We start from the raw sequence: 27,958 nt of genomic DNA, 5'->3' as shown, positions 1-27,958 counted from the left end.
TACCAGACAAAAAACTTTGTCATCAGAACCAAAGTTTAATATGACTTGTGTGTTAATCTTTCTCTTCTACATTCTTCCTTCTTTTTTGCCTTTATTTTTTTCATTTGTCTTTTAATTTTTTTAAAAGTCTTTATTTATTTGAGAGAGACAGAGAGAGCATGGTCATAAGTGGGGGAAGGGGCAAAGGAAGAGGGGAAAGCAGACTCCCCGCTGAGCAGGGATGGGGCTCAGTTCTAGGACCCTGAGATCATGGCCTGAGCCAAAGGCAGCAGTTTAACAGATGGAGCCACCCAGGCACCCCTTTAATGTTTTTTTCTGGTAGACAAATAAAAGTAGTAACATAATCATTTAACATATTTATAAGTGTTAAAAGGAAAGTAGTATAATTAATATTTTAAATCTAAGTCATTTTATGAATAGTGGCACAGTATTCCATAGAATATATATACCATAATATTTTTCAACCATCCTTGTATTGGTGAACACTCATGTTTTGCAATTGAAAAGAGAGAACAGAAGAAAGAAAGAAAAAATAGTGCTTAAATACTTGTACATATATTCTCATATGATCACTCCTTTGGGTGAAGTTCGTTTGGATAATTTCTTGATCTAACTGTAAGCTAATTTTAAATGTTATTAGTTACTGTCTATATATTTCTATAAGTATTATACCAATTTTACATAAGAAATAGTTCTGACACAGTATCATCTATATGGTTTAAGAGACATGAAGAATAGATCCAGAAAAGCCAGTTTCACTCCTATAGAGTTTTTGATATAATAGAAGATATAGTAGAACAAATAGTAAAAGATACAAATACTGATTTTAAAGGAAAAAAAGTGATTGCTTAAAAGTGAAAACTAAAATGACATCAGACTTTTTGGCTGTAATATATGTTGCTAGCAAACAATATCTCCAAGGTGCTAAAGGAAAATAATTTAGGTACTTTACATAACTAAACTTTCATTCTAATGTAAGAGTGAAAGTAGATTTCTCTTGCCCATTTCCTGTGTGGGTCAGTGCCTGCCCTACTGTATGGGAGTAGCTTCTCCACTGTATGTGAGTAGACAAAACACAAAAGGTAGAGGTAGGGGTGTTTGCCAGTAAGTGCTTGAGTGTTTCCTGCCCCCACTTCTCCTCCCATACTCCAAGAGCTAGATGGTTAAACTTGAGAAAGACGGGTGGGGAAAATTTCTGGGTAGAAATCCTAGATGGTTCCTTGAAGGGAAAGGCAACTCAGTAGAGAGATGATAAAGTGGAAAGTCGAGCTCATATTTTAATGTCAGAGGCTGTCTCATCTGAGGCCTGTTCCTCCTCAGTCCAAAGGGAAGTAAGATGGGAAGTTCTATTCTTCCCTCCAATGGGAAGTTTTTACCCTTTCATAGCAATACTTTACCTAGCTACTTATCACTACATAACAAAATACTCCAAAACATAGGGCTTAAAACAATAAACTATCATCTCACAACTTCTATGGGTCAGAAATCTGAGTGTGCTTTAGCTGGGTGCCTGGACCTCAAGACCTGTCAAAAGGATGCTGTCAAAGTGCAGCAAAGGGCGTGGTCTTATCTGAAGGCTCAAATGGGGAAAGAGCTGCTTCTCAACTAACTTCTTCATGGATTTATTAGCAGGACTTGGTTTCTTATTGGCCAGAGGCCTTCCTCACTTTCTTGTTGTGCGGCCGCTCCATAGAGCAGCTCACCACTTGACAGATGAGTTCTACAGAGTGAGCAAGTGAGAGCAAGAGAAAGTAGAATCCAGAGTCTTTTTCTAATCTAATCTTTGAATTGACATCCTATGGTATATTCTTATTAAATCAAGTTTCTAGGTCCAGCCACACTCAAAAGGAAGAGATTAAGCAAATGTAAGTATATAGGATACAGGCATCACCGGCAGCCATCCTTCAGACTACATATCCCTGTGGAATGTAAGCACATAGGGGAAAATAAGGAGAATCTGAGGGGTGAGATAGAAAAGAAAAATAGCAAACTAAAGAGCTTATAGGAGAAAAAAACCAATAGATCAAGAATAGCATTTTAAATAAGATTAATATTCTCTAAGAAGTAAGGGGAGATACTGGTATAATATGAAGTAGGAACCAAAAATTGATAAAAAAAAAAAAAAAGGACCAGTTGGAGGCTATTGTTTTGAAAAACACAATTGTTGACAGAATACCATGTGCAGGATGTATATCACAATGTATGTAGCTGAACAAAAATAGGGAGGCTGCAAGAGGTCATAAAAAGAAACTATCCAAATGGCATTCAAAAGTGACAGAAATGGAAACTATAAGACTCCAGAGATTTTTTAAAAAAAAATCCGTACCTGAATAGCAGGAGCCACAGAGAGAAGAAAAAAGTATTGATAGAGGGAGATAAATATTTGAAGAAATAATGACTAAGAATATACCTGGATTGTTTCTTTTTTTTTTTTTTTAAGATTTATTTATTTATTTTAGAGGGGGGATGGACAGAGGGAGAGAGAGGGAATCCCCCAGCATACTCCTCACTGAGCAGGGAGTTAGGCACAGGGCTCCATCCCAGGACCCTGAGATCATGACCTGAGTCAAAATCAAGAATCAGACATTCAATGGACTGACCCACCCAGGCACCGCAACCTGTATTGCTTCTAAAACTTAATCTGAAGTGTGTTTCTTCAGTTTTTATCATAATCTGATAAGCCATTTAAAACTCTGTAATTAATACTTCTCTGCTAAAACTAACTCTGGAGGATTTTTTTTTAGTAATTGAATTCTGGCTAATATTGTGTTAATTCCCAATAGAATACAAAATAATATATGACTTTAAAATCAGCAGAGGTAAAGTTAATCTATCCAATAGAGGTAAAAAAGTGAGAAAAGAAATGGAAGCAGAAAACACAAAATTGAGATGAGAGAAATATAACAACTCAATATAACGTACATACAAGTATAAACTTATGGTATCAGTATGAAGGGTTCTGTAGAAGTATTAAGTGAAACTAAATGTGCATACACCTGGGCATCTCACAATCCGGCTCCCTGGAATATAGCCCAGAGAAATTAGCACACTGTTTGACAGATAAGCAAATATAAGGATATGGATCACAGTACTGTTTGTGGTCCTAAAAAGATGAAAACATATATGGTGGTTACAGCTTTAGTACTTAGAAACAAAGAATTAGATTTGTGAAGAGCATCATGGTTGGATCTAAAAGAGAGTAGAATAATAATAATAAAAAAAAAGAACTAGGTCTATATAATACAATCCTATACTGATGCAAGTTAAAAAGAACTTGTGGATAAACACAGACATATAAAACTGCATTATAAAGCAGTCAAAGGGGTGTCTAGGTGATTCAGGTCATGATCTCAGAGTCATGAGATCAAGCCCAGCACTGGGCCCTGTGCTCAGTTTGGGATCTGCTTAGGATTCTCTTTTCCTCTCTCTCTTCCCCTCCCGTTCATGCTCTCTCTCTCTCTCTCTCTCTCTCTCTCTCTCTTCCTCTCTGTCTCTCCTTCCCACCCCCTCAAAAAGTAAATAAATGAATCTTTAAAAAAAATAAAGCAGTCAGAAATTGTAAAGTAATAGTACTTACACATTGCTGTCATTATCTATTGCTAAGTAGCAAACTACCCCACACTTAGTGACTTAAAACAATCTATTATTTCACAGCTTTGTGGGTTAGGAATCCAGGGAGGACTCTACTGGATGATTCACCTTTGCATGGCATTAACTGGTGTGACAGCTGGTATTCAGTGGTAAAAGGGATGGTTTGCAGCATATAACATGGCTTCACACATATGCCTGATGTGTTGGTGGAGATGGCTGGAATACTGGACTCAGCTGGGACTGTCAATGCCTTCCTGTGGCTTCTCCCACATGGTGGACTCAGGGTAGGCAGGCATTTTACATGGCATCTCACAGCTCCTGGAGAAGGAATTCTAAGAGGCAGGATACAGAAGCTGTCAGTTTCTTAAGGTCAAGTCTCTGAAACTCACACAGTGTCATTTTGCTATATACTGTTAGCCAAAGCAGTCACACATCCCACCAGATTCAAAGTAAGGCATTTGAACTCATCTCTTACTGGAGGAATGTCCAAGAATTTACAGTCATATTTAATCTGCCATATATGAGTAGAGCTAAGACACACAGTGTTGATTAAGCAAGAGAGAAGATCTGTAACAAAAATTTTTACAGCCTATGTACTTTTCAATAGTTCAAATATCTCTTAAGGCCATATATTAGACCCTGTAGGGTAGAAAACAATAAGAATGGAGGGAAAAGTACTGAGATTAGGGGACATCAGGGAAAAATAGAATAATACAAAGTGAGAGGAACCCTGTGTGTACCAAAGATGATATGTACCAGGAACCTGAGAGTGTCCATACAGTGCGGATGGGTAAGAGAGAAAAGGTACAGTAATTCCTTCCTTAATCAAGTTAGAGGGCTATCTTTTTAGACTGTGCCAATCTAGCACTCCCTAATTGCATTTAAAATCGTGTCCTTTTGAGAGTTTTAGTACTTAAATATATTATCAGATCTTAGTACCTTTGAGGATAACACGCTCTGTCATTTATATTCATGGTTTGTTAGTTTGTTTGTTTCTTTTGAAAACTTGAATCACTTAGAAGACAGAGGAAGTATGGGGTGCTGTATATGTATATGTGTGTGATCTGGGACTGTATTTATTATTTATTATTTCTTCCTTCTTAATTGTAGACTTGGCATAAAAATCTGCCAAGATTTCTTCAGGGTGAGGCTCTACCAGCTGTTGAAAGGCAAGAAAACCCTTCTAATTTGAGTTTTACATAAGGTTTTGGCATTTGGTTACTAAATGAAACTCCTTTCTTCCCTAGCTCTAATACTTACACTGCAAAAATAAATTTTAAGGCTCCAAATGTCAACTGTGATTCAGTTTATCAAACTAAATACTTTTATTTCTGTTGCTTACCTAATTCTCATATCTATGGAAAAGAATATTATAACTCAATTTATAAATTTGAACAGTTTTTTTAAAGATTTTATTTATTTGTTTGACAGATCACAAGTAGGCAGAGAGGCAGGCCCCATGCGGGGCTTTATCCCAGGACCCTGAGATCATGACCTGAGCCAAAGGCAAAGGCTTAACCCCCTGAGCCACCCAGGTACCCCTATAAATTTAAACACTTTAAATTAAAGATAGATCTTTGAATCTGAACTTAAAAATCAACAGCACCGTAAGTGAACATCTGGCCATGATTTGCTCATCAGTAATTTATCAGTTTTCAGTGTGCAAGTTCAGTCCCTTAAGCACTTGGAAATAAAGGAAATGAGATTGCCTGCTCAGAATTAAGCAGTTTGGTCCACATCAGACAGCTATGAAAAGATACTTTAAAGAGGAAAAATGGTGTCTAGATGAGGAAAATTTGAGTATCATAAGACTAAGGATATTAATCTAGTGAAAAGTCTAAGAATCTTAATCATATACTAAAGTAAAAAGCATAGAATAATAAGTGTTTAGATTTGAGGAAGACTTCAAGGGCATCTGACCTACCTTCTCCCCACTTTTTTCAGAGACATCCAAGATGGTCTTGAATGTCTTCAGTATTTGCTTTCTGCCTGTTAAGCTGCCCATTCCCCTATGGGTTTACCTTCTCCCCACTTCTTTCAGAGACATCCAAGATGGTCTTGAATGTCTTCGGTTTTTGTTTTCTGCCTGTTAAGCTGCCCATTCCCCTTTGGGTTTAGAATGTCAGTGTACCCATTGAATGTGTCAGTTCACTTCTGGTCCACTGTAACAGTAGCTCACATGAAACCAACATTTATTTAATGATTAGATGAACTATTTTCTAAACTAAATAGAAAAATGGTTCATGTAAACAGATAGTGCTGGGTAGGGATTGTTCTCAGAGTCCTAGGTGGAGTTTGGGATTTGGATGGACATCTCAGGGAGAAGAATGTATTCCTTGGCACTGAATCTCAGTTCTTCAGTTCTCCTTCCCCTGGGCCACATAGCAGTGGTAGCAACTTCACACTGAGAGCAGGAAGGCAGTAGTGTAGATGAAGAGTAGAATATCCATCACACTAGAGGTTGTATCAATCTACTTAACATTTTTGTTTGCCATCAACTCTGTGAGGAGCTTGATGCCACTCATTCTTCATCACCATGTCATGTAATTTTCGCAGCATGCTTTCAAAGTGGGTTTTATAATCAGACAACCTTAGAGATATTAAGAACCTTATCCACGATCAAAGTTTAGAGCTTGTGGATGACCCAGCTCCAGCTGTGGGAGGCACACTGGCAACCATGACAACGTTTTCTCACCCAGGCTCCTTTCACTGCTGCTTGACTCTCCTTTTTTTGCCCACCTACATGTGTCCTCCCACAGTCTCTTAGTTATTTTCTCCTTGTAAGGCCTGTTACAGGTCATGTTAATTAAAAAATATGCATTTATTATATATCCACTGTTGGAAAATGTGAAAATATGGATCAACAACAACAAAAATAGTGCAAACAAAATAAAACCAAAAAAATTGCTTGAACTTTAGCTCAACTACCCAGAGAACAATTGTTCCATGGGGAATAATTGCAATATTGATACAACTTTATGTTTCTTTTATTCTGAACACGTTAAAATGGCATCATATTATAATACCATTTTATAACCTGTACTTGATTCTTCCTTAGATGATAATCAACATCTTTCTGTAAGTAAGCCTCTTCATCATAATATGTATTTGGGTTTTTAGAAGCTGTTACATTAACTGAATTTTATATCAGGTGTCTCTTAATTCATTACTTTTAAAGAGTACTTGTTTCTGAGTATAGAATATTTGCTTATTATTTAAAAATTAAATAATTATAGTAAACATATCATGTAGCAAATGAAAACCTCCCTTGCAATTGGCACATACAACTCTTTGATTTCTTTCAAAATAGTTCTGTAATTTTTTGAAGTTTCTCCTTGAAGATTTCTTTATATCAGCAGATATTCCAATAATTTAAAAGATTTGGATATGTACACAAATAGAAAATGCGTGCCTTGCTACTATCTATCGTAATTAGGGGAAATTTTCTTGCTCGTGCTCTCTCTTTCTCTCTCTCAAATAAATAAATAAAGTCTTTAATATATATATATATATATATATATATATATATATATATATATCTGTAGCCATCAGGGAGATTCAAATTAAAACCACATTGGGATACCACCTTACACCAGTTAGAATGGCCAAAATTAGCAAGACAGGAAACAACATGTGTTGGAGGGGATGTGGAAAAAGGGGAACCCTCTTACCCTGTTGGTGGGAATGCAAGTTGGTACAGCCACTTTGGAGAACAGTGTGGAGATTCCTCAAGAAATTAAAAATAGAGCTTCCCTATGACCCTGCAATTGCACTACTGGGTATTTACCCCAAAGATACAGATGTAGTGAAAAGAAGGGCCATCTGTACCCCAATGTTTATAGCAGCAATGGCCACGGTCACCAAACTGTAGAGAGAACCAAGATGCCCTTCAACGGACTGGAATGGGTAAGGATATGGATAAGGAAGATGTGGTCCATATACACTATGGAGTATTATGCCTTCATCAGAAAGGATAAATACCCAACTTTTGTAGCAACATGGATGGGACTGGAAGAGATTATGCTGAGTGAAATAAGTCAAGCAGAGAGAGTCAATTATCATATGGTTTCACTTATTTGTGGAGCATAACAAATAGCATGGAGGACAAGGGGAGATGGAGAGGAGAAGGGAGTTGAGGGAAATTGGAAGGGAAGGTGAACCATGAAAGACTATGGACTCTGAAAAACAATCTGAGGGTTTTGAAGGGGCGGGGGGGTGGGAGGTTGGGGGAACCAGGTGGTGGGTATTGGAGAAGGCACGGATTGCATGGAGCACTGGTTATGGTGCAAAAACAATGAATACTGTTATGCTGAAAATAAATTAAAAAAAACTAAAAAATATATATATATAGCTCTTAATTTGGGAGTTAAATTTATTTTAAAAATATAATATGAACAAGCGACATATATACTTTAAATTTTCTGATACCCTCATTAAAACAGAAAAGAGGTAAAAATAGTTATAATAGTGTATGTTATTTATTACCCAATATATCTAAAATATCATTATATCAATATTTAATCAAATAAATTAATGAGATATTTTACCTTCTTTTTTGTGTTAATAAATCTAGTGTATATTTCACACTTCAGCTCATCTTACTTTGGACCTGACCACATTTTCAGTGTACAGTAACTATATATGGCTAATGTCTAATATATTGAAAGGCATAGCTCTAGACATGAACAATGATGGTAATAGTAGTTAACCATAGAGATTTAAAACTAAAGCACAGATTATGAATCTAAACAAAAATCCAGGTAAAAACGATGATTTTCCCTGTATTTCTCTGTGTTTACATGTATGAGCCAAATGGCCGTGGCTAGAAATCCAAACTAAGGTCAAGCAAAATGGTAACTAATTAGCTTCAATGAAAAATTAACCTCAGTCATCCCTTACTGGTTATGCCCAGTGACAAGTACGTTGTAGATAAACTTTGATGTTTTTAACATTATGATGTGAGTTACTCAGCTGGTCTTGGATACATTTTCAGTAGGACATGGAAAGACGTTATTTGGCTGATTAATTATTCATACAAGATTACCATTTTTCTTAGGAAACCACAGGTTGCCAATATCTGTACAAAGATATGAGGAAGAAATAGAACAGGAAGCTTGGAGAATATGCCAGTATTCAGATTTCATTTAGTTTTTATTTCATCACAAAAAATCAGAGGACTGGGAATTTTTGTTGGTGTGTGGAAATGAGCAATCAGCTTTATGGAGATCTTGTAATATCCTTGATAGGATTTATCATTCTGTTACTGCTTATCTACCCCAATGATAGGACATTTCTTTGGGCAAATTGAAGTGACTTTAATTCACGTTTGTATCCTCTTTATACATTTGGGAATTAGTGAATAACAGTAGCAGTTAATAATAATATGTAGCCATCTCCTTTCCTAAAAAAAATAAAATAATAGAAACAAACCTGATATATTAAAAAATGACCTGACTTCTAATAATGAAAATGGGGGAGAAAATGAAAGAAAAACAAAGGGGAGAGAGAGAGAGAGAAAGACATATACACAGTCACATAGAGGACAAGATAAACAATATGAGAATGATACTCCAAAATATTCACTCCCTTAGAATTGCATGTCCCCAGAGAAGAGAAAACCTGAATTCAGTTGAGAAGTATTTTTAATCAGTCTATGGAGGAGCCAGTGTTTTGATAAAAAACAAGTCCACACATGACCCAGACTAAATTGGTTGGCTTAAATCGATTCTTCATCATCTTGGATGATCTTAGAATCATCTTAGAAGTTTTTCTTTTTTTAATCTGCTCAAATCTTTAGTTGAAAAATACCTGAAATGAATGCTTTATTGTATCTCTTCTTAAATCCAACAATCCTTTCAGAGACTTGAGTTCACATAATCAACTTATTAAAATTTTGTTTCATGTTTGATGAAATCAGCATAGTAAACCACCAACATTAACAAGAGCATTTTCTTTAGTAGAGAAGTTCAGGCATATTTATTTACTATTTACCACACAGTTTCTCCATAACATTTCTCAGCTTATTTAGCTCATTAAGAAAAAGATGATTTGATTTTTATCCTGCATACATTAAAATCGCTTCTCCCACTTACTTCAGATGATGAAAAAAGATGTCTACTGGGTGGATGAAGGAGATGAATATTTCATTTTTACATTTTATAGTTACAGCTTTATGATTAGAGAAAGAAAAAGAAAGAGGGAAATACTCAAAACACTGCATCTTGCAGAGCTCAAAGGGAAAACAGCAGAACTCAAAGGCAGGAACAGAAAAGGTTTAGAAGAAAGTCCTGAAATAAATGAAAAGGAATTTAGAAACTTAAATAAATATTTAGAAATTTTTCCTAAGTGCTTTTTATGTATGCAAAGGAGATAAAGTCACATTTAGCAGTGTTTCAGTTCTCTTTATTCCTCCTCTGTTCTCTCATCTACATGACTGCACATACCAATGAGTATCCGCAGCTTGCAGAAAATCTTTTATGAACAGTTCTGCCAAAAATATTACTTCAAGTTGTACAAAATAAAAAATTTAAATTTGAATACACAGTTAGCTATCATTTTTAGAATTGTATTCTTTGAAACAACGCTTCCACTGCAAACTCAGAAAAAAAAAAAAAAGGATTCCAAGGTCAAATTTTGGGAAAACACTATCTATGTTTCTCTCTTGGAGATCTACAATGGGCTTTATCATATCAAATTTCTGATAAATCCTGCAGTATAAAGACTTTGCTAACCTAATACTTCCCAAATTCGTTTAAATTGGAAGCCTTTTAAAAATATGACATCTTGTAGAACAACTGTTTAAGGAAAAAAATATTTGGGAAAATGCTACTGTAGACCCACAATATTTATGCTGGTTACAGCTCCAGACCCTTGAGTATTTTCAAATTCATAAAACCCAGAAATTAAGAAATTAAGAAACAGATGTTTGGGAATTAGCTGGGCTAGCAAAGTTACTTGCTTGTCAAAACTAACATCACAGCCCATGAGATTTGAATTCATGCTAGATGCTTTTATTACAAGATCTTCATTTCTCCAGATGCTTATGTCTCAGAACAGCCATATGGTGCTAATGTCTTTATTCTCATTATAGTCGAATAATTCATGGGATTTTTTGTGCTCACTGATAAGTGGTTGGAAGTATAAATAATAAATCTATGATGGCCAGAGATTAGAGATGCAGCATAAATAGTTGTGCAGCCTAGTTATTTAACATCTTTATACCCAATTACCACATCTAGGAGTTGGGATAATAGTAGTTCCCACTGCATAGAGTTCTTATAAAAGCCAAATTAATTGATCTTTGTTAAGTTCTTAGAACAGTGCCTGTAGTATACAGTAAGCACATTCAAGGGCTGTTAAATTAAACACAAAATATTTTCTTCATCAGCTTTATGACTGAACATAGGTGTCATAGATTTGGATTTTGTGAACTGTGGATAGCAACTGTGTCTTCCCATAGAAGGAAGAGAAAAAGAAACAAACAAACAAAATACCTGCTTCACTTACCACAGCCAAATGCATCAGTTGCTTCAACATCCCTAAGTCTGAGAGTTTTTACATTTTGTTATTTGTTGGGTTTGCTTTGTTTTAAAGTAAGATAAAAACAGAGAGGGAGACAAACTGTAAGAGACTGTTAACTCTAGGAAACAAACTGAGAGTTGCTGGAGGGGAGGTGGTGGGGGGATGGGGTAACTGGGTGATCTGTGTTAAGGAGCACACTTAAAGTAATGAGCACTGGGTGTTGTATACAACTGATAATCTCTGAACTCTACCTCTGAAACTAAGAATACCGTATATGTCAATAACAAAAATAAAAAGTAAATGTGGTCTTAGAGCTAACTTTGGAAAGTCAAGATGAAATTCCTATTGCCACCTGGATGACTGGAATCAGAACCAGAATCTATGCGGCTGTGGCTCAGAAATGTGAATGTTTAACAGGTACTTTTGGTGATTCTCAAAACACTAAAAAAAACAAAGACAAAAACAAAAAAAAAAAAAACCCACTAAATATAAAGTTTAAGAAATTCTAGCAGACACCATTCAAACTCTGTAACTGCACAGTACTCTTTGGGGTGGCTTCCTCTAGTCTGTTTGCCCAAGTAACACAAACTCCACCAGTTTGCCCAAGTAACACAAACCTGAACAACAGTGGCTTAACTAATTAAGGAGTTTTACCCTCTGGCAATAAGTCTGTAATAGGCAGTGGAGGGTTAGTTTTTCAATCTAGCCTTAGGGTTGTCAGGCCCTTTCATCTTTCTGCTTTGCCACTCGTAGCACTTGCTTGTTGCCCTGTGGCACAGGGCATTGTTCTTCCTCTGAGCATCATTTTCACATTCCAGGCAGGAAGAACAGGAAGGGAAAAAGGCAAAGGCCCATCCCAGCTGAGCTGCTCCCTTTTTAAAATATTTTATTTATTTTTTTTGACACAGAGAGATCACAAGTAGGCAGAGAGGTGGGGGCGGGGGGAGCAGGCTCCCGTTGCAGAATTCCATCCCAGGACCCTGAGATCTTGACCTGAGCCTTAAGGCAGAGGCTTTAACCCACTGAGCCCCCCAGGAGAGCCCCAGCTGCTCCTTTTTTAAGGAATTTACCTGGAAGCTTTCCCCCACAACAGCCACTTTTAACTCCTCAGCAGGCCCCGGCTACATTCCCAGTCTTCACCTTCATTTGTAAGGAATGCTAGGAAATGTCATGTTTTAGCAGGCACATCTTTATATCCAACAAAACTGAAGTAGGCTTTTTAGCATTCTCTATGTTGCAGGCTTAACGAAATCACGTTTTCTCAGCCTCCACACTTCCGTGTATACAGTTTCCTTGAACCAAATTGCCCTTTCCCACTTAACTATCTTATGAATTTCTATTCCTGAACATCAATTCAAGTACCCGTTCCTCTGTGAAGGTTTCCCATTCCACCAAAGCAACCCATCCCTCCGGGTTTCACATTCCCGGCCACTCTCTTATAGCACTATTGTGTATACTGAGTCAGTGGACTGAGATCACTTTGAAGGCCCAGATAGATGGCTTATGTCTGGAAGCCGACTACAGCAGTTGACTCACAGTAACTACTTAATAAATGTTTATGAAATGAATGAATAAGTGAATGAATATACAAAAATTTAAATGAACAACAACTGAACTTACAAATGAAGAATGGAGCATTAATTTCTTTGGTAAAGAGTGACTGCTATAGACTCTGTTATTTTTCTCATTCAGAGACAAACCTGCCATGTGTTTGGGAAGCTATTATATTATAAAATTAAATGAAAGTAAGGAAGAATATAGTAAAGAAAATACCTGGCACACAATAAGTATGTGAGCTCCTCTGCTAGAAGACCCACTTTTATTATTTTTTTATCTCTACTGTTCCACCCCATGAAGGGCTTTGTTCAGAATAGGTTTTTAATAAATGCTGAGTGAATGAGCATTGAATTGAAAGGAAAAGAGCGAAGAACCAAAGAGTTAGTAGGCTACTTTCATCTCTTAAAATTCCAGCAGTATATTATCAATGTCACCGTTCTGAGTGAATAATTTTAGGCTACAATAGATAAATAATTAACAGCAACAATAACTAATAAGATATTGTATGTCAATTATACTTCAGTAACAAAACAGTAACAGTAATTATTTGCTCAAGAGGATGCTATACAGGAAGCTGGTATTTTAACCTCTTTTAAGATATTTAGGGTAACTACATTGAACACTGAAACTGAAGCTTTGCATTTTTATAACCACAGATATTACATATGATTGTAGAATTATAAGAAATGATTTTAAAGCTATGTACTATTAGAGTTTAGCTATGAAAACCAGTGTCTTCACAAAGGAGTACATTTTGCAAGGAATTTTTTTCTGTCAGTAAAGTAAAAAAAAATAGAGATGTTCTACTTAATTCATGAAAATAATCCAGATATTTACTTTTCAAATATTAAAATGATCGGTCTTAATTTGCTCTGCAAAGTCTAGTTTAGAGTAGGAAAGGCTGAGACTTAGCTTTTTTGTGAGATCAAAGCAATAAAAGCCTGGCTTTACAGATAGGGAGCTCATGCTCTCTTTTTTTTACATATACCAGTCCAAACCTGGAGATTCTAACTCTTAGAATAACCAGTCCACTGTTAAAATCAGAAGGAGGGAGGGTAGCTACAGAAAAGACCTTACCCCCTTTTTCATGTCTGAGAGATAACAGAAAAAATGAAATGGAAATCAGAAGTAGGATGTTAAGGTTTCCTCTCTTCCTGAATGAGACTCAAAATGGCAGGTTCTAGAAGTCGAGAGAAGGAGCAAGGCAAGATATTCTTCCCTGTACCTTTGCAGCCCTGGGTACGGACCATGTTGGTGATGGCCTCATAATAATCTAGAATGGTGACTCCCACTTCCCTGAGACTGAGCCACTGATTCCACCTATCGTAGGCACTGATTCAAGAACCACTGTGACTGGCCAACGGAGGTTGGAGGAAAACAATCAGGCCATTGAACCAAATGAAGGACTCAGCAGAATCTCAGCTGCTAGCTTTAGGTTAACACAAGGCATTCAAACCGAAAGGTAGAAAAATATAAAAGGACAAGGAACAATGCCATATTTAAAATTTACTAGGAATAATCCCAGGTAAGAAATTTTTACATATGAATCCATTATGCATAAGAAAGCAAACTGTTTGTCTTTATGAGAATGGTTTGGTTAATTAGTCATAGACATTGAAGATGAAAAATACTAATACTGCCACATATTAGAATTTATTTATTTCATTTAGTAAGAAGAGGATATTATTGCTTTAGATTTTATCAAGTAGATAATTATGAAAGGAAAACAATGGCTTTTTAAAAATTTTGTTTTGTTTCTAGAAATGGCCAGGCAGATGAGTCAGGAGGGGAATAAAAAGTGATTTTGATGGGAAAGACATTAGCAAAAACACACTTCATGTCACACTTCAATGACACATGACACCCTATTCTTTATTCTCAAGAAATTAACAATCTAGTTACAGAAATTTGTTTAAGAATACAAACCTGTAAGGGGCGCCTGAGCGGCTCAGTGGGTTAAGCCGCTGCCTTCGGCTCAGGTCATGATCTCAGGGTCCTGGGATCGAGTTCCGCATCGGGCTCTCTGCTCAGCAGGGAGCCTGCTTCCTCCTCTCTCTCTCTCTGCCTGCCTCTCTGCCTACTTGTGATCTCTGTCTGTCAAATAAATAAATAAAATCTTAAAAAAAAAAAACAAACAAACCTGTAATAGTGGTACCAAAAGGGAATGTGAATACAAAAGCTCTGTGGTTTATCAAGGACTAGGTACAAGGTTATTAAGTTTGGAGGAGAGTTTAGTATCAGAGAAGGCCCTAAGAAAGGAAGCAGGATTGATTCAATTCTTTTTAAAGATTAGATAGGTTGATTAGAAAGAAAACATAGAAAGCCATGATGGTGTTGATGTAGACATTCTAGGTTGTCCAAGTTTCATTTGCAAAAGCCAAAATAATATAAAATAATAAAATAAATTAAATAAACTTAAAAAGGATACTTCTGGGGAGAATCCAGTGTGTGGGTAGGAGTAGTAGAAGACAACAGCAGGTAGTTAGATGCAGATCAAGATGGTCCTAAAGAGCCAGAAAGAGAAGCTTTGTTTTGGAGAGGAGAAACACTAAAGATTTGCTATAGATTCTTGAGGAGGGAAGTGGCACCAGAAGTAGATTTTCAATTATATGTATCACAAGGGAGAAGGGTTGAGACTAGCAGAGAGGTGAGGAGGGTGCCGCAGAACTCAGGGTATGGATGGGCACAGAAGCAGTGAAAAGGAAGTCAGAAACTAAGAGAGTTAAAATAAGGAATTGACAGAACTAAATGACAGAAAGATTAAATAGGGTGACTGTTAGCCCTGATTTTCCAGGACCATCTCATTTACATCTTGTATACCCGTGGAGTTACTTATTGATAGCACTGCTTTCACTTGGATGATAAATTAGGGTGTCATTTTCTATATATTGGAGAACAACAGCTCCTAGCCCATGCATCTGTGATGATGAAACTGCCTTACAGCGCCTCTGACAAATACAGGGAAGATGGGCATCCAGAACAGGAAGTTATTTCACTTTGGGAGATTGGAGGAAGCAGTGGCAGAATTTCAAAGTATAAATGCCCAAAAGTTAAGGTAAAAGACAAACTGAGATGCACATTCCAGAAACAGGTTTTGCAGTCATCTACATTCTTCTTTTGGAAAAGCCAGTTTGTACCAGGCTCCACATTTTCATTCTGAATCTGAGGAGATGAACTGAACAAGGGAATTCACGACATCCAACACAATCTCCCAGAAGTCCAGACACCACAAAGATCAGGAGAAGTAGAAGACCACCAATGGAAAATTTCAAGGAGAGTTTAGCTCAAGGAGTCTCACACTTCCCTCTACCTAACATTTCAGCCTATTTTCTGCTATTCCCCTTCATGAATATGTGAATCCAGAACTTTGCATCCCAACTAATTTGGTCACTGCCTAATGTTAACACTGGATGCCCTCCTTTTTCCTGTGTCTGTTAACCTAGCCCTTGTGTTTGGCCTCTCCCTTCCTAAAATCCTTTCCCTAACTTTTCCATTTTCTCATTTTCTACTAGTGCTTTATTGCCCCTTACTTTCTAAGTTCCCTATGAAATCCTCTTGACAACACCAACAAACTGCACTCTGTAGCATATGACCTCAGAGCGTTTACTGTCTTTATTGCTAATTTCGTTCCTAGTCAATCATGTAGGTGCATCATGGCATTCATTTTTCTCTGATCTTTAATTTTCCAAAACTTTTTAACCACTCTATTATTTAATTTATGCATATCTATTCTCCTCAAGATTATGTGTCATTTGAAATTGGGGCTGCCATACTTTTCTTGATTTACTGCTATGCTATATTTCTCAGAAACAAAGCAAAACATTTTAATGCTTTTTATGTTGATGAGTAAATTCAAATCCTAACACTATTAATGCATTTTCAGAATATTACTTCAAATTTTACTACAAACTGTGTTAATTTTATCACTTCCCAAACTTATATCATATCATCATAATATGGAGAGGTTCTAGTATTTTTTTTAAGATTTTATTTATTTATTTGACAGAGAGAGATCACAAGTAGATGGAGAGGCAGGCAGATAGAGAGAGAGAGAGAGAGAGGGAAGCAGGCTCCCCGCTGAGAAGAGAGCCCGATGCGGGACTCAATCCCAGGACCCTGAGATCATGACCCAAGCCAAAGGCAGTGGCTTAACCCACTGAGCCACCCAGGCACCCCAAGAGAGGTTCTAGTATTTTAAAGACAGTCTACACAAAACATGAGTCCTTTCTTTTGTTTCAAAGACATTTTTAAATGGATATATAGTAATAATTTCATGTACACCTAAAAATCATATTTATTTAGCCTGCTATTTAATGCTACATAATATAGTGTAATGAAGTAAACAGAAAACATGCAACTTCCAAATTTAAAGCTATACCTGTCACCAAATTAACAAGGTTACAAACTGATTCACATTTCTGAGGTGTCAATGACACTGAGTTCAGGTGTGATTTCCTTTCCTATTCCTTGTGCATAAATCAATGAAATTTAATTATTTAATCACTGGACAATTGCAAGATCTTTGACTGTCCTGAGTCTGCCACTGCCACAAAAGCCTTTACCTATGGCAGCCTCATAAGTTGTTAAACTGAATGGTACCTCTTTATAATAACAAAGGAAATGTGAAAGGGATTGCTTCTAGTTTTGTAGAGAAACTCTAAGATAACTGGTTACAGTGAATTGTAGGGCAGATGTATGAGACATATGATTGAGAAAATTATTACAATAGGATTCCACTGAATTTTCAAAGTTACCTGTCAAATTCTGAACTTAGGTGGCTCTTGCAACATCTGTTTAAATTTTTTTTTTTTTAAAGATTTTATTTATTTAACAGAGAGTCAGTGAGAGAGGGAACAGAAGCAGGGGGAGTGGGAGAGGAAGAAGCAGGCTTCCCGCTGATCAGGGAGACTGATGTGGGGCTTGATCCCAGGGATCCTGGGATAAGGACCTGAGGTGAAGGCAGATGCCCAATGCCTGAGCCACCCAGGCACCCCTACAACATCCTCTTAATCTAATCATCTGGATATAGACTGTGTCATGGGAGGCAGCCAGTATGGACTGATCAACTAGTTAACCTTCATGAACCCCATCAACAGCAAAGTCTGTAAGAGTAGGTATAATTTACTGGACATCCATCCATCTTTACCTCAAGAAATATGAGTAATGTTCTTATATTTTTAATTTGTACTCAGTTTCTATGTCAAAAAAGCCTGTGTAAGTAGCTAGAAATTAAATGAGTAGAAATCTATGCTTGAGATTCAGATGGTGGCATGGGAAAATATTTTTACTATAGTGCATATATCTCTGATGTCTTCAGAGGAAATTGAATAGTATACTACCAACTGAGATCAAACAATCTGTAATTACCACCCAGAGGTATAAATCTGTAATTACCACCCAGAGGCACAAGTAGAGGCAGAATTAGGTTGCATCACATAGGCAGGCACTATTCTGGTATATGCCCAGGCATTTCCCTGGGGAGCTCACGTAGGATTACCAGAAGATTCATTCCACTAGGTATTGTGTGGCAAGGTCTTAGTTGCCCTTCTCTGCCATGTCTGTTTGTTTCTTTTTTTTGCATTTGAGGTCTTCAACAAACTTCAAATAACTGGAAAACATAGCCAGGCAGCTCTGGTTAATCAAAATGCACAGGCTTTTTTTTTTTTTTCTTTCTACCTTTTGGTAAAATATTTAAGAAATCTGTCAGTCCATTATCTGTATTAGTAATTGCAATATCCTGGATGCACATGAGTCTTCTGGGCACAATTCTTAATTTTATTTTCCTACATATAAACCATCAAGATATCTTGATTCTTTGCTGAATAAAATACATGTCTTACCCTGAGGCAGGATCTGACTCCAGCCTGAATTTCCTGTGACTCTCTACCTCAGGCCCTAAACTCCAGCCTTCACAAAGTTATCTTTACTTCCTGAGTATCCCGGTGTCTTTCACACCCTGTGGCTTTGCCCATGGAGTCCAAGTAAGTCTTACGAGTCCAAATTTGATCATTTCAACTCATCTCTCTTTTGAATCCTTGAATGGCTTCATTGTTGTTGCCCATGGGCATTCCTTGCCCTGTCCCTGCCCACCTCTCTAGAACCGTCTTAGGCCGCACTATGTGTAAATAATGCTCATCTTCATGCATAGCTGATCATTGCATCAGGACCATTAGACATGGTATTGTTATTGTCTCTTAATGTTCTTCCTTCTCTGTTTTCCACTTGAGTAGATAATTCTAGTATCCTCTAGGCTTTAACTTCACTGTCACTTCGTCAGAAATATCTCTACTTCCCTCTTATCTCTATCCCCAAATTAAGTATTCTTATCAAACATTTTCATTGTACTTTTAAAAGACAAATTATCTGTAGTCAACCCTTCAAATTTCCCACTAAAATAAAGATGCACACAGGCAGCGGCCTTATTATCTTGCCTGATCCTGTAATCCAGTATGCAGCATATGACCTGCCCCACAGTGGTTTTTAAATGAGCAGTCAATGATCGATCTATAGTATTTCTGTTGCCTGGAATCCTACTTTCTAGAGAGATGAATAGCATTTCAAGATGCAAATCAGATGTTACCTCTTTCCAGAAACTACCCTAATCTCTCCCTTAGATTTGAGTTTACTTTTTTCCTAGTACAAGTTACCATGTTCAGGGGTGGGCTGCTTGTGGAATGTGGAGATGAATTGTCCTCCTGTTTGTCTCCTTCCATGTGTTTATGTTTGAGGACCATGACTGTGACTCATTTATTTTACACTGCCAGAACCTAGCAAGGCACCTACACACAGTACACACTAAAAAAATTATTTCTATTAATTAATGGGTTCTTTCTAAGAACTCACGTTGATGTCTATCTCTCTTTGAGGAAATGAAGTGGAAAATGTGGAGCAAACAAGGATATTGGGCATCCTGGATATAGTCTGAGCTTTGCCACTGAGGGACCAGTGGAAAAATAGTTAACCTCTCTAATATTTAGCTTCCTTATCTTTAAGGGAGATGCCAGTAATGGGTCTTAAAAATTATAATTAAAGTCGTAAATGTAAAAGGTGTAAAATATAAGACTGATTCTATATATATGATGTGCATCAGCTTTTGACCAAATTCTTAGTAACATTTGGTGTACTTTTACTCATTTTTTTAAAAGATTTATTTATTTATTTATTAGAGAAAGAGGGGGAGAGAGCAAGCACAGGCAGACAGAATGGCAGGGAGAGGCAGAGGGAGAAGCAGGCTGCCTGCTGAGCAAGGAGCCCCGATGTGGGATCGATCCCAGGATGCTGGGATAATGACCCGAGCCAAAGGCAGCTGCTTAACCAACTGAGCCACCCAGGCGTCCCCATTTGGTGTAGTTTTAAATATGCCTTTTGTCCTAAAGGGGAATTGGCTGGGGGGTGAGAGGGGGTGGGATTGCTTACTTGAAATTTAAGTCTTACTGAATAACACAAGTCAACAAAACTATCTCTGTTCAGTACAATTACTATGTATTGAGGCCCTGGACCAAATGAGTAATGTTATACAGTATAGGTTAGGATGACAGACCTGGGAAATATATACTGCTTGAGTTTAGATCTTAGATCTGTCACTTTTTAGGTATGTAACTTAAGGCAAGATATATCTCTATGTCTCAGTTTCTCATTTGTACGTGAGATGATAATTATACCCATTTCAAAGCTTTGTGGTCAGAATTAAATGAGTTACAGTTCCTCAAATGGGCCATGACCTTCAGCATGGCCAAGCCTTTGTAACAGATATTCCTCCAGCTCCCCACTCCTTCATTTACTCTCAGACTGTCTGGTCCATCCTGTAGGAAACTTTTTTGGTTTTCCAAATTTTGATGACCCTCTTCTGTATTTCCTCAGTTCCTGGTGCTGACTTTGTGCTGATACTCATGCTAGGTACAACTTTATTTCCATAGAATTCCTCTGCAGGTGCCTCTGTAAGTGGCCAGGCCTTTGCCTGTGCCCCTGTTACTGCCATTGAAGCACGGATCTATTCTAGACTCAAGGCAGCCTGGTGAGAGAGAAGGTCTTTCTCCTTCCCCATGCCCATTTTTTTTTTTTTTTTGTTAATGCACTTTTGAAGAGAACCTAAAGCAGCGCTGCTTATAACTCAACATCATACCGAGATTCTAAGAAACTGTCCTTTTGGGTTTAACATTTATATCTGGGGACTAGACAAGAGTTCATGGGCCTGGGCTGGCAGACAGTTAGAGCCAATACCCTGTTGTTTTCAGAGTCATCTCTTCTCTCTGACTGCCAAGGCTCTGCTACTGCCTTAAATTTATTTTCCTAACTCTCTTTTTGCTCAGAAGGAATTAATTCCCAGGGGCTTCACAAATCTTTTGGAAAACAGATTTCTGGAGATCTCATTTCAGCATTTCAATGAAAATAACTAACCTGGCATAATCTCAGCAATAGACATTTCCTAGGTGAAAGCTGAGGTCTCCATTGTATGAACATTGATAAAAAAATAAAAAAATAAAATTCCCCTATATATCCTGTGGATTCTGTGTGTGTGTGATTCTTTTAGCTGCAGGGATAGTTTTACATTTCTTACATTGCAATATCTGTTCTTGCTTTTCAGCCAAATTAAATGCAGCCTCATGTACAAAAGGCAAATAAGTCAGTTGCAAGAAAGGATGAAATGAGAAATTGGCCCAAGAGCACACAAAAGCATCAGCAAAGTGTGAATATACTGCCCAGAATGGCTCCCATAAAAGTCAGGAAATGGTCCTCCAGGTAATAAAAGTTCAGAGTTAGTTACTGGAGCTTGTAAGAACTTAATATGCACTGTAGCCTTTCCCGTTTAGTTGAATATCGCTTACATTTTCTTACATTCAAATGCAAATAATTCCTTGTTTTATTACATTTTTAAAATTCAGTTAAAAATCATAAAGAAAAGCAGCACAGATTTGTGATGTGGGTATTAAGTGTAGTTTAGGCTCAACGCACTCGACATCCATTCTCATCCTCCATGGCCATAACCCCATTTACATTCATTCGTTTGTTCATTTAATGAATATGTATTGAGCAGCCACAGTCAATATGTAAACAAATGAACGTGGTTGCATTCCAATAAAACTACATGTCTGGCCATTGAAGTGCAATATAATTTTCACATATCACAGAATATTCTTTTTTAAAACTTATTTCAACTTCTAAAAAGGTATAAAAGGCATTTTAGCTAATAGGGCATACACTGACAGGGTTGGATTTGGCTCATGGACTATAGTTTGCTGACCTCTGATTTAGAGAACTTGGCATGTAAGTTCTATTAGAGAATGTTCCATTAGAGGATCTTCCATTTGAGGAGTTTTCCAAACAGACAAAGGCATCTAGATTGGAGAAATCATGTCTAGCAAAGATATAAGTATGTGAACAGGCATGACTCATTTGAAAAGCCAAAGAGAATTATTGGCCCTTCGGGTTGGAGATGGTAGAAAATTCAGGGAAGAAAACTGAAGGATTCTATGTACCATAATGGGAATTTGACCTCTATTGAGTAAGCAGTGGGGAAACTGTGGAATTTGTGGCATAATGAGATTTGCATTTTAGAAAGGTCACTTTAGCAGCCAGGTGAAAAACTGATGAGAGAAGTCCAAGAGAGAAAGGAAGAAAATAAGAAAGTTATTTGATAATTCAGGGAAAGATAGAACAGATAATCTATTATTTCCATGAAATTTTCTATTTTCTCCACAGACGCCATACCCTTTACTGACTCAGGACCACTGCAAATGATATACCTTTCTTTCTGGAATTTTTTTTTTTTCTTTTTGCTTCTCTTTAATTACTTAGCTCCTTCTTATCCTTTAGGTTTTCATTTTAATTTTACTTCTCTGGATAAGCTCTCTTTGAACCTTCAGATAGGATTCACAGCCTTGTGGTACACAACCTTAGGACATTATACTTCTCTGTATCAATGATCACACCCAGGAGATGTGCTCAGTATTGGCCTTTGTGCTAGACTGTAGGCCACATTTCCACCCCTGTATCCCAGTGCCTACTTCAAAGTAGATGCTCAGTGAATATTTCCAGTGGCCATGAAGTTGAAAGAGAGGCTATTTACCAGGAAGATCTGACAGGATTGTCTGACTGAATGGCTGACTTAATGGATAATATAAGGTTAAGGATAATTCCTAGATTGGGGTAACAAAGTGGTCGGTCAGAAAGGAGACGTAACAAAGGATAAAATGATATTATTGGCAGTTGTGGGAGGGTTGATTTGAAGTTCCTGTAGCACATCTGAAGGGGCACACCAGGAAATATTTTGTCTGTTTCCATTTTAGGCAGAGATGGGCAGCAAACTATAGCTTTCTTAGCACCTGGTAAAGAATTGATTATATTTTATAATTATCTCCTTAACATGTGCGTCTTCCAGGATTCATCACTGTAGTCCTATCATCTAACATAGAACCTTGCATATCAGTAATTAATTAATGTGAAAGGAAGGAAAGAAGGGAGGGAAGACAAGGGGAAGGAAATAGAGTAGGAGGAAGAAAAATCCTAGGTCACTCTGAGAACATTTGATTTCTCCTTGGAGAAGTTCCTAAGTACGGAGAATTTTCAAATTCTGGAGTCACAATGATCATCTGTCTAAGGTCTTCCTTTTCACTTGCACATAGATCATCTTTCTTCGTGTAGCTTTTTTTAGTTTCCTTCTTTGTCCACCCCATAGTCTTGCTGATTCATTGCTTAAAATCAATGACTAATATCTTAATTTAATCAAAAGTCAAGTAAAATTATATTGAATGAATAAATCATGGAAATCACCAGATTAGTCAGTAAAATTTCAAGCTATGTTTCCCTGAATATGAAGACTTTTCAATATGGTTTGACAGCTCTTCAACAAGTGGTCTGATAAAAGGAGGTGAGCTGGGCCTCAAGCAATCAAGGTTTGGAAAACCCCTTACCCACTATTAGATCTGTGACTTGAGGTGTGTCACTCAGTGTCTATGGGCTTCCATGTCTCAGCTTTAAAAAGAGGGTTTTAATTCCTATTCTGAAGAGATTTGGGGTTGGGTTAGGAATGATGTACATAAAACATCATAATACCTGGCTCATGGAAGAAAAAAAATTTGGGGGGGGGGAATTTATGAAATGCATAAGTTTTTGTCAAATGCCTATTACAGATACTATGATAATAAATTGCTTAGTAATTTAAAGAGAGACATATGATTAGCTACTAGCAATGCCTGAGAATAAAGTAAGGACATAATAAATATCAATCAGTTATTGAATAATAGATATTGAATGCATTCCCAAAACACATGAATGATTAATACATATTATTTGTTTGGGCATGGGTTGAGGAAAGCGGGTGTAGGGGTTCATTTGGTTAAGCATCCATCCAACTCTTGATTTCAGCTCAGGTCATCAATCTCAGGGTCGTGAGATCGAGCCCTGCCTCAGTCACCATAGTAAGCAGGGAGTCTGCTTGAGATTCTCTCCCTTTCCCTTTTCCTCTGCCCCTCCCCCCATTTCTAAAGTAAATAAATACATCTTTTAAATATATAAATAATTATTCGAATGATGCTGGTCTGGTTTGCTAGATTTTCACATCCTGTTCATTCCCTTTAAACATGGCCTATCATATTACTTAAAAAAATAAAAATAAAAAGCTAGTCTGAGGATCTTAGAAAAATACAAGCAGCCAAACCTAGTGAATAATGACAAGAGAAAGTCCTTCAGAAATGGTCCTGTTACATAAGCCTGGTTGAGCTGTTGTAAAATTGCACAAGTTACATAATGTATCAACCTTGTTAGGCTTGAAAGAATCTAAGAGGAAAAGCAAGTGCACGCATGCTGGAAAGTGATGTAGAGTAACCCACTGCACACCCCTGTTCTCCCTGTCCCCATGGTTCCCATGCAGACTAAAATGGCTAAAAGTGGCTTTTCTCATGGAAAATACTCTACTGGCCAGAAAGAGAAATCCAGGTTTTCTATTTACCTGGTTGCTGTGTGTACTCATTTTACTGTAACTTCCTGAACATACCCTGAGATCTAGTGACTCTCTGAACTCATAATGAATTCCAGAAATTATCTTTTATTCATAAAATTATGTTCATAAAAACATTTCCAGGAATTCCTAAAGCACATTCACTTCTCAGTAAGACAATGGATCTACCTACCTTCTAAAATCTTGAAGATCTTCTTTATCTTCCATCACGTTAAGAAAGGCTGATGCTGTCCCCGTATGAAAGCGTGCCTATCCATTATTGGTTGCTTGGTGTCCCTTCCACTTGTGCATATTGGGTTTCATTTGGCACGCTGTCTGTGTGCGCTGTGACCCTCTTCTATCACTTCACAAGCTATGGGACAGTTGGGCTTAAAACCCTCTCTTTAATTAGAAGCCTAAACCTTTTGGGTTTCTTTTTTGTCACTCTGAACAGGGCTGAATTACAGAAATGGAGTAAAACTGATCTTGTTGGACATGATGGCTGCACTACTTTGGTTTCATGCAAAAGCCTTCCAAGTCCAACCATAGGATGTCAATGAACTGAACGTCTGAATATATTTGTGAGAGCCAGGGCTTAGGCCACCTGAAAGTATCTGATATCTCTCTTTGGTGAGTTTGCATATTTTCTTGCAAATAGAGCTACTTTTAAATCCTCCTACTGTACAATGAGTTCATGCGAGGACAGGCATTTCTTACTCAATACCACACCTCTTTGGAGACTTTAAAGGCTGGGTATGGTTACCTTGCTCATAGGTCTGATAATATCGAATGTTGTTCTAAGGTTGATTTGTACTTATGTAATCCCTGGTGTTATAACCTAAATACCTAAACCAGTCTTTTTGTTTTTGTTTTTGTTTTCCTAAAGCTACAAAGCCTATAACCTGGCATGGCATATGGAGGCATAAAGAATCTATAGCCACATTACAGGCTTGGAATATATGCTCAGGAATGCATTTCTGGGAGCCTCAAAGGTTTAGCTAAGCTCCACCACTTGGTGTACAATCTCCTCTCTCCTCCCTTTCTTTCTTCCTCAACTCAAGCATGGCACCTGCACTGGTTATTATTTTTTTTTAAGGTTTTATTTATTTTTTTGACAGCTAGAGATCACAAATAGGCAGAGAGGTAGGCAAGGGTGTGTGGGGGGGGAAGCAGGCTCCCTGCTGAGCAGAGAGCCCCATATGGGGCTTGATCCCAAGACCCTGGGATTATGACCTGAGCTGAAGACAGAGGCTTAACCCACTGAGCCACCCAGGTGCCCTGGCACCGGCATTGATTATTAATCAAAAATGTGTGCTTTAAAAAATTGTTTCTAGTTTTTCATTTCCTCTCCCAAGAAACTTTTTATGTATGTGCAGTTCTAATCTCATCTGTCCTTTGAGGTTTTTATAAAGTGCAGTCCCTGGAATAATAAGAACTAAGAACTTTGGGAAGGGTGGCAAAAACAGGGGGGGGTCACATCTGTCCCAGACAGTCAGTTTTCTTCAGGACCCTGACAACTACACACTGAAGATAAAGCAGCAGTCCGTTGTCACTGCCACAGGTCCATGTGCCTGTCTCCTGTGGATGGCAAAGCATCTTAGAGAAAGCTCAGTAACTTGTCCCAGTTGTATTATCATCTGCAAAGTTGTTACTATGAGACAGTTTAATGGGTGCTGGAGCTATAATATGAAGAAATAACACAAGAAATGTTAAATTAGATAATTGAAAGCTTTCCAGGAATCCAAAGCATCTGCTTATATCCATGATTGCTGTTTTTAATGTTTGGAACTAGAATAAGGCAAATGAATAACAATAATAAAACACTTTTGATAATAATGGTAAAAATGACACTGAGTAAAATCTTGAGAGTAGATTTTTTTTTTTTTTTGCTAGTCATTGTGCTGCTTTCTAATATTCCTTCTTCCCTTTTATTCCTCACATTAGCCATATGAGACACTACCTCCATTTTACATATAAGGAAACTAAAGAATTACACATCTAGGAGTTTCTGGGTAGCTCATTTAGTTAAGTGTCTGCTTTTAGCCTGGGTTATGATCTCAGGGTCCTGGGATTAAGCCCCACATCAGGCTCCCTGCTCAGAGCCTGCTTCTCCCTCCCCACTAGCACTTCCCCTGCTTGTGCTCTCTCTCTCTCTCTCTGCCAAATAAATAAATAAAATCTTTTTTTAAAAAAAGAATTACACATCTAATTAATAGCAAATTAATAATGGTAACAGTAGTTATGATAACAATAATAATCACTATTTTAAGAAATTTGTACGTATCACTCAATTTCATCCTTAATAACAAGCCAATGACGTAAGGTCTAGAATTAGGAACCTTACACACGAGGGAACTAAGGCACAGAGAGGTTAAAAAAACTGCCCAAGGATACTCAACAAATAAGTGGTAGAGCTGGGATTTGGACCCAGGCACTTGGCTTCAAAATCAAGGTCACTAAGCCTTGTCCTATAGCATCTATCCAGAAGCAAAGTATAAATAAATGTAGATATTTTTAATAAATACCCAGCTCATAATAACTTCTCATTTACTTTATTTTAATATTAGAACATAGCTGCTATGAGGAAGAATAAAAGAGTGCATTCCTGGTTGCTGAAGCTAAGCATAACATAAACAGACCAGCTAGAGAGAACACCCTTCCCAAACTGCCCAATGTCTCTCCAGTGTTATTACAGACAGTCCCACATCCCAGGAAATCTTTCACTTCTAGATAAAGCGAGACAGTTGGTATTAGTAGTGTAGACTGTCAGCATTGTTTACCTAGTAGCTTAGCTCCACTCCAGTATTGATTTCAACTAGAGCTTACCAAGCAGAGAATTAAGGCATCCATCATGGTAAACCCGGCAAATTCTAAGGCTCCTGTTCTAACACTTCGCGACTTTGTAACTTTCAACATGCCTCATGTTCATACCTAGAAAGGACTCTGTAAAACTGAATTGGGAGGAAGGAATTTATCACTGCTAAGAAAGAAATATACCAATGCACCATTCACATATTTCTGATTTCTTCCTCTCTCTACCATAGTATACAAAAGCCAGCATTTACTAAGAATCTTTACTAGGAGTTTGGGCTTTCTGTCAGTGGACCCAGAGTGTCCTCATCCTTGGATAGTCTGTGAGAAAAGCATCTCTATTGAATTTTGAGAAAACCAGTTGCAGTAGCAAATGTTGGAAAACACAAAGATAGTGGCTTATCTTCACCTGATGATGTTGGGCAGGAAGTATGACAGGTATACTTAATAACATCTGCAATCATTTTTAGTAAATAAAGCCCCACCATTCTGAAAAATAAAATAGAAACAAGTTTAAAGAACTACATGAAAAAAATCCATATT

At 37.4% G+C, this 27,958-nt stretch overlaps 1 protein-coding gene across 4 annotated transcripts in view; it reads right to left on the bottom strand.

Annotated features, from left to right (window-relative positions):
* LOC309868734 (uncharacterized protein) overlaps window positions 1–25,156 on the bottom strand; it is a 40,318-nt gene extending 15,162 nt beyond the window's left edge. For 2 of the 4 annotated variants that reach the window (XR_014313819.1, XM_082738866.1), the window contains exons 1-2: window positions 24,798–25,156; window positions 3,700–3,923 (exon numbers count right to left, since the gene is read on the bottom strand). Coding sequence is in view for 1 of the 4 variants with exons in the window: in XM_082738866.1 (XP_082594992.1) it covers window positions 3,700–3,923; window positions 24,798–24,832 (259 nt within the window). In the remaining 3 variants the exon portion in view is untranslated. The remainder of the gene's footprint in view (window positions 1–3,699; window positions 3,924–24,797) is intronic. The other 2 variants (XR_014313820.1, XR_014313821.1) reach the window with 2 other exon arrangements.
* Window positions 25,157–27,958: the final 2,802 nt, after the last annotated feature.

This window comes from Mustela nivalis (assembly GCF_964662115.1).
Source record: "Mustela nivalis genome assembly, chromosome: 7".
NCBI lineage: Eukaryota > Metazoa > Chordata > Mammalia > Carnivora > Mustelidae > Mustela > Mustela nivalis.
Note: the sequence above shows the minus strand (reverse complement) of the source record. Positions and strands in the feature narration are given on the sequence as shown.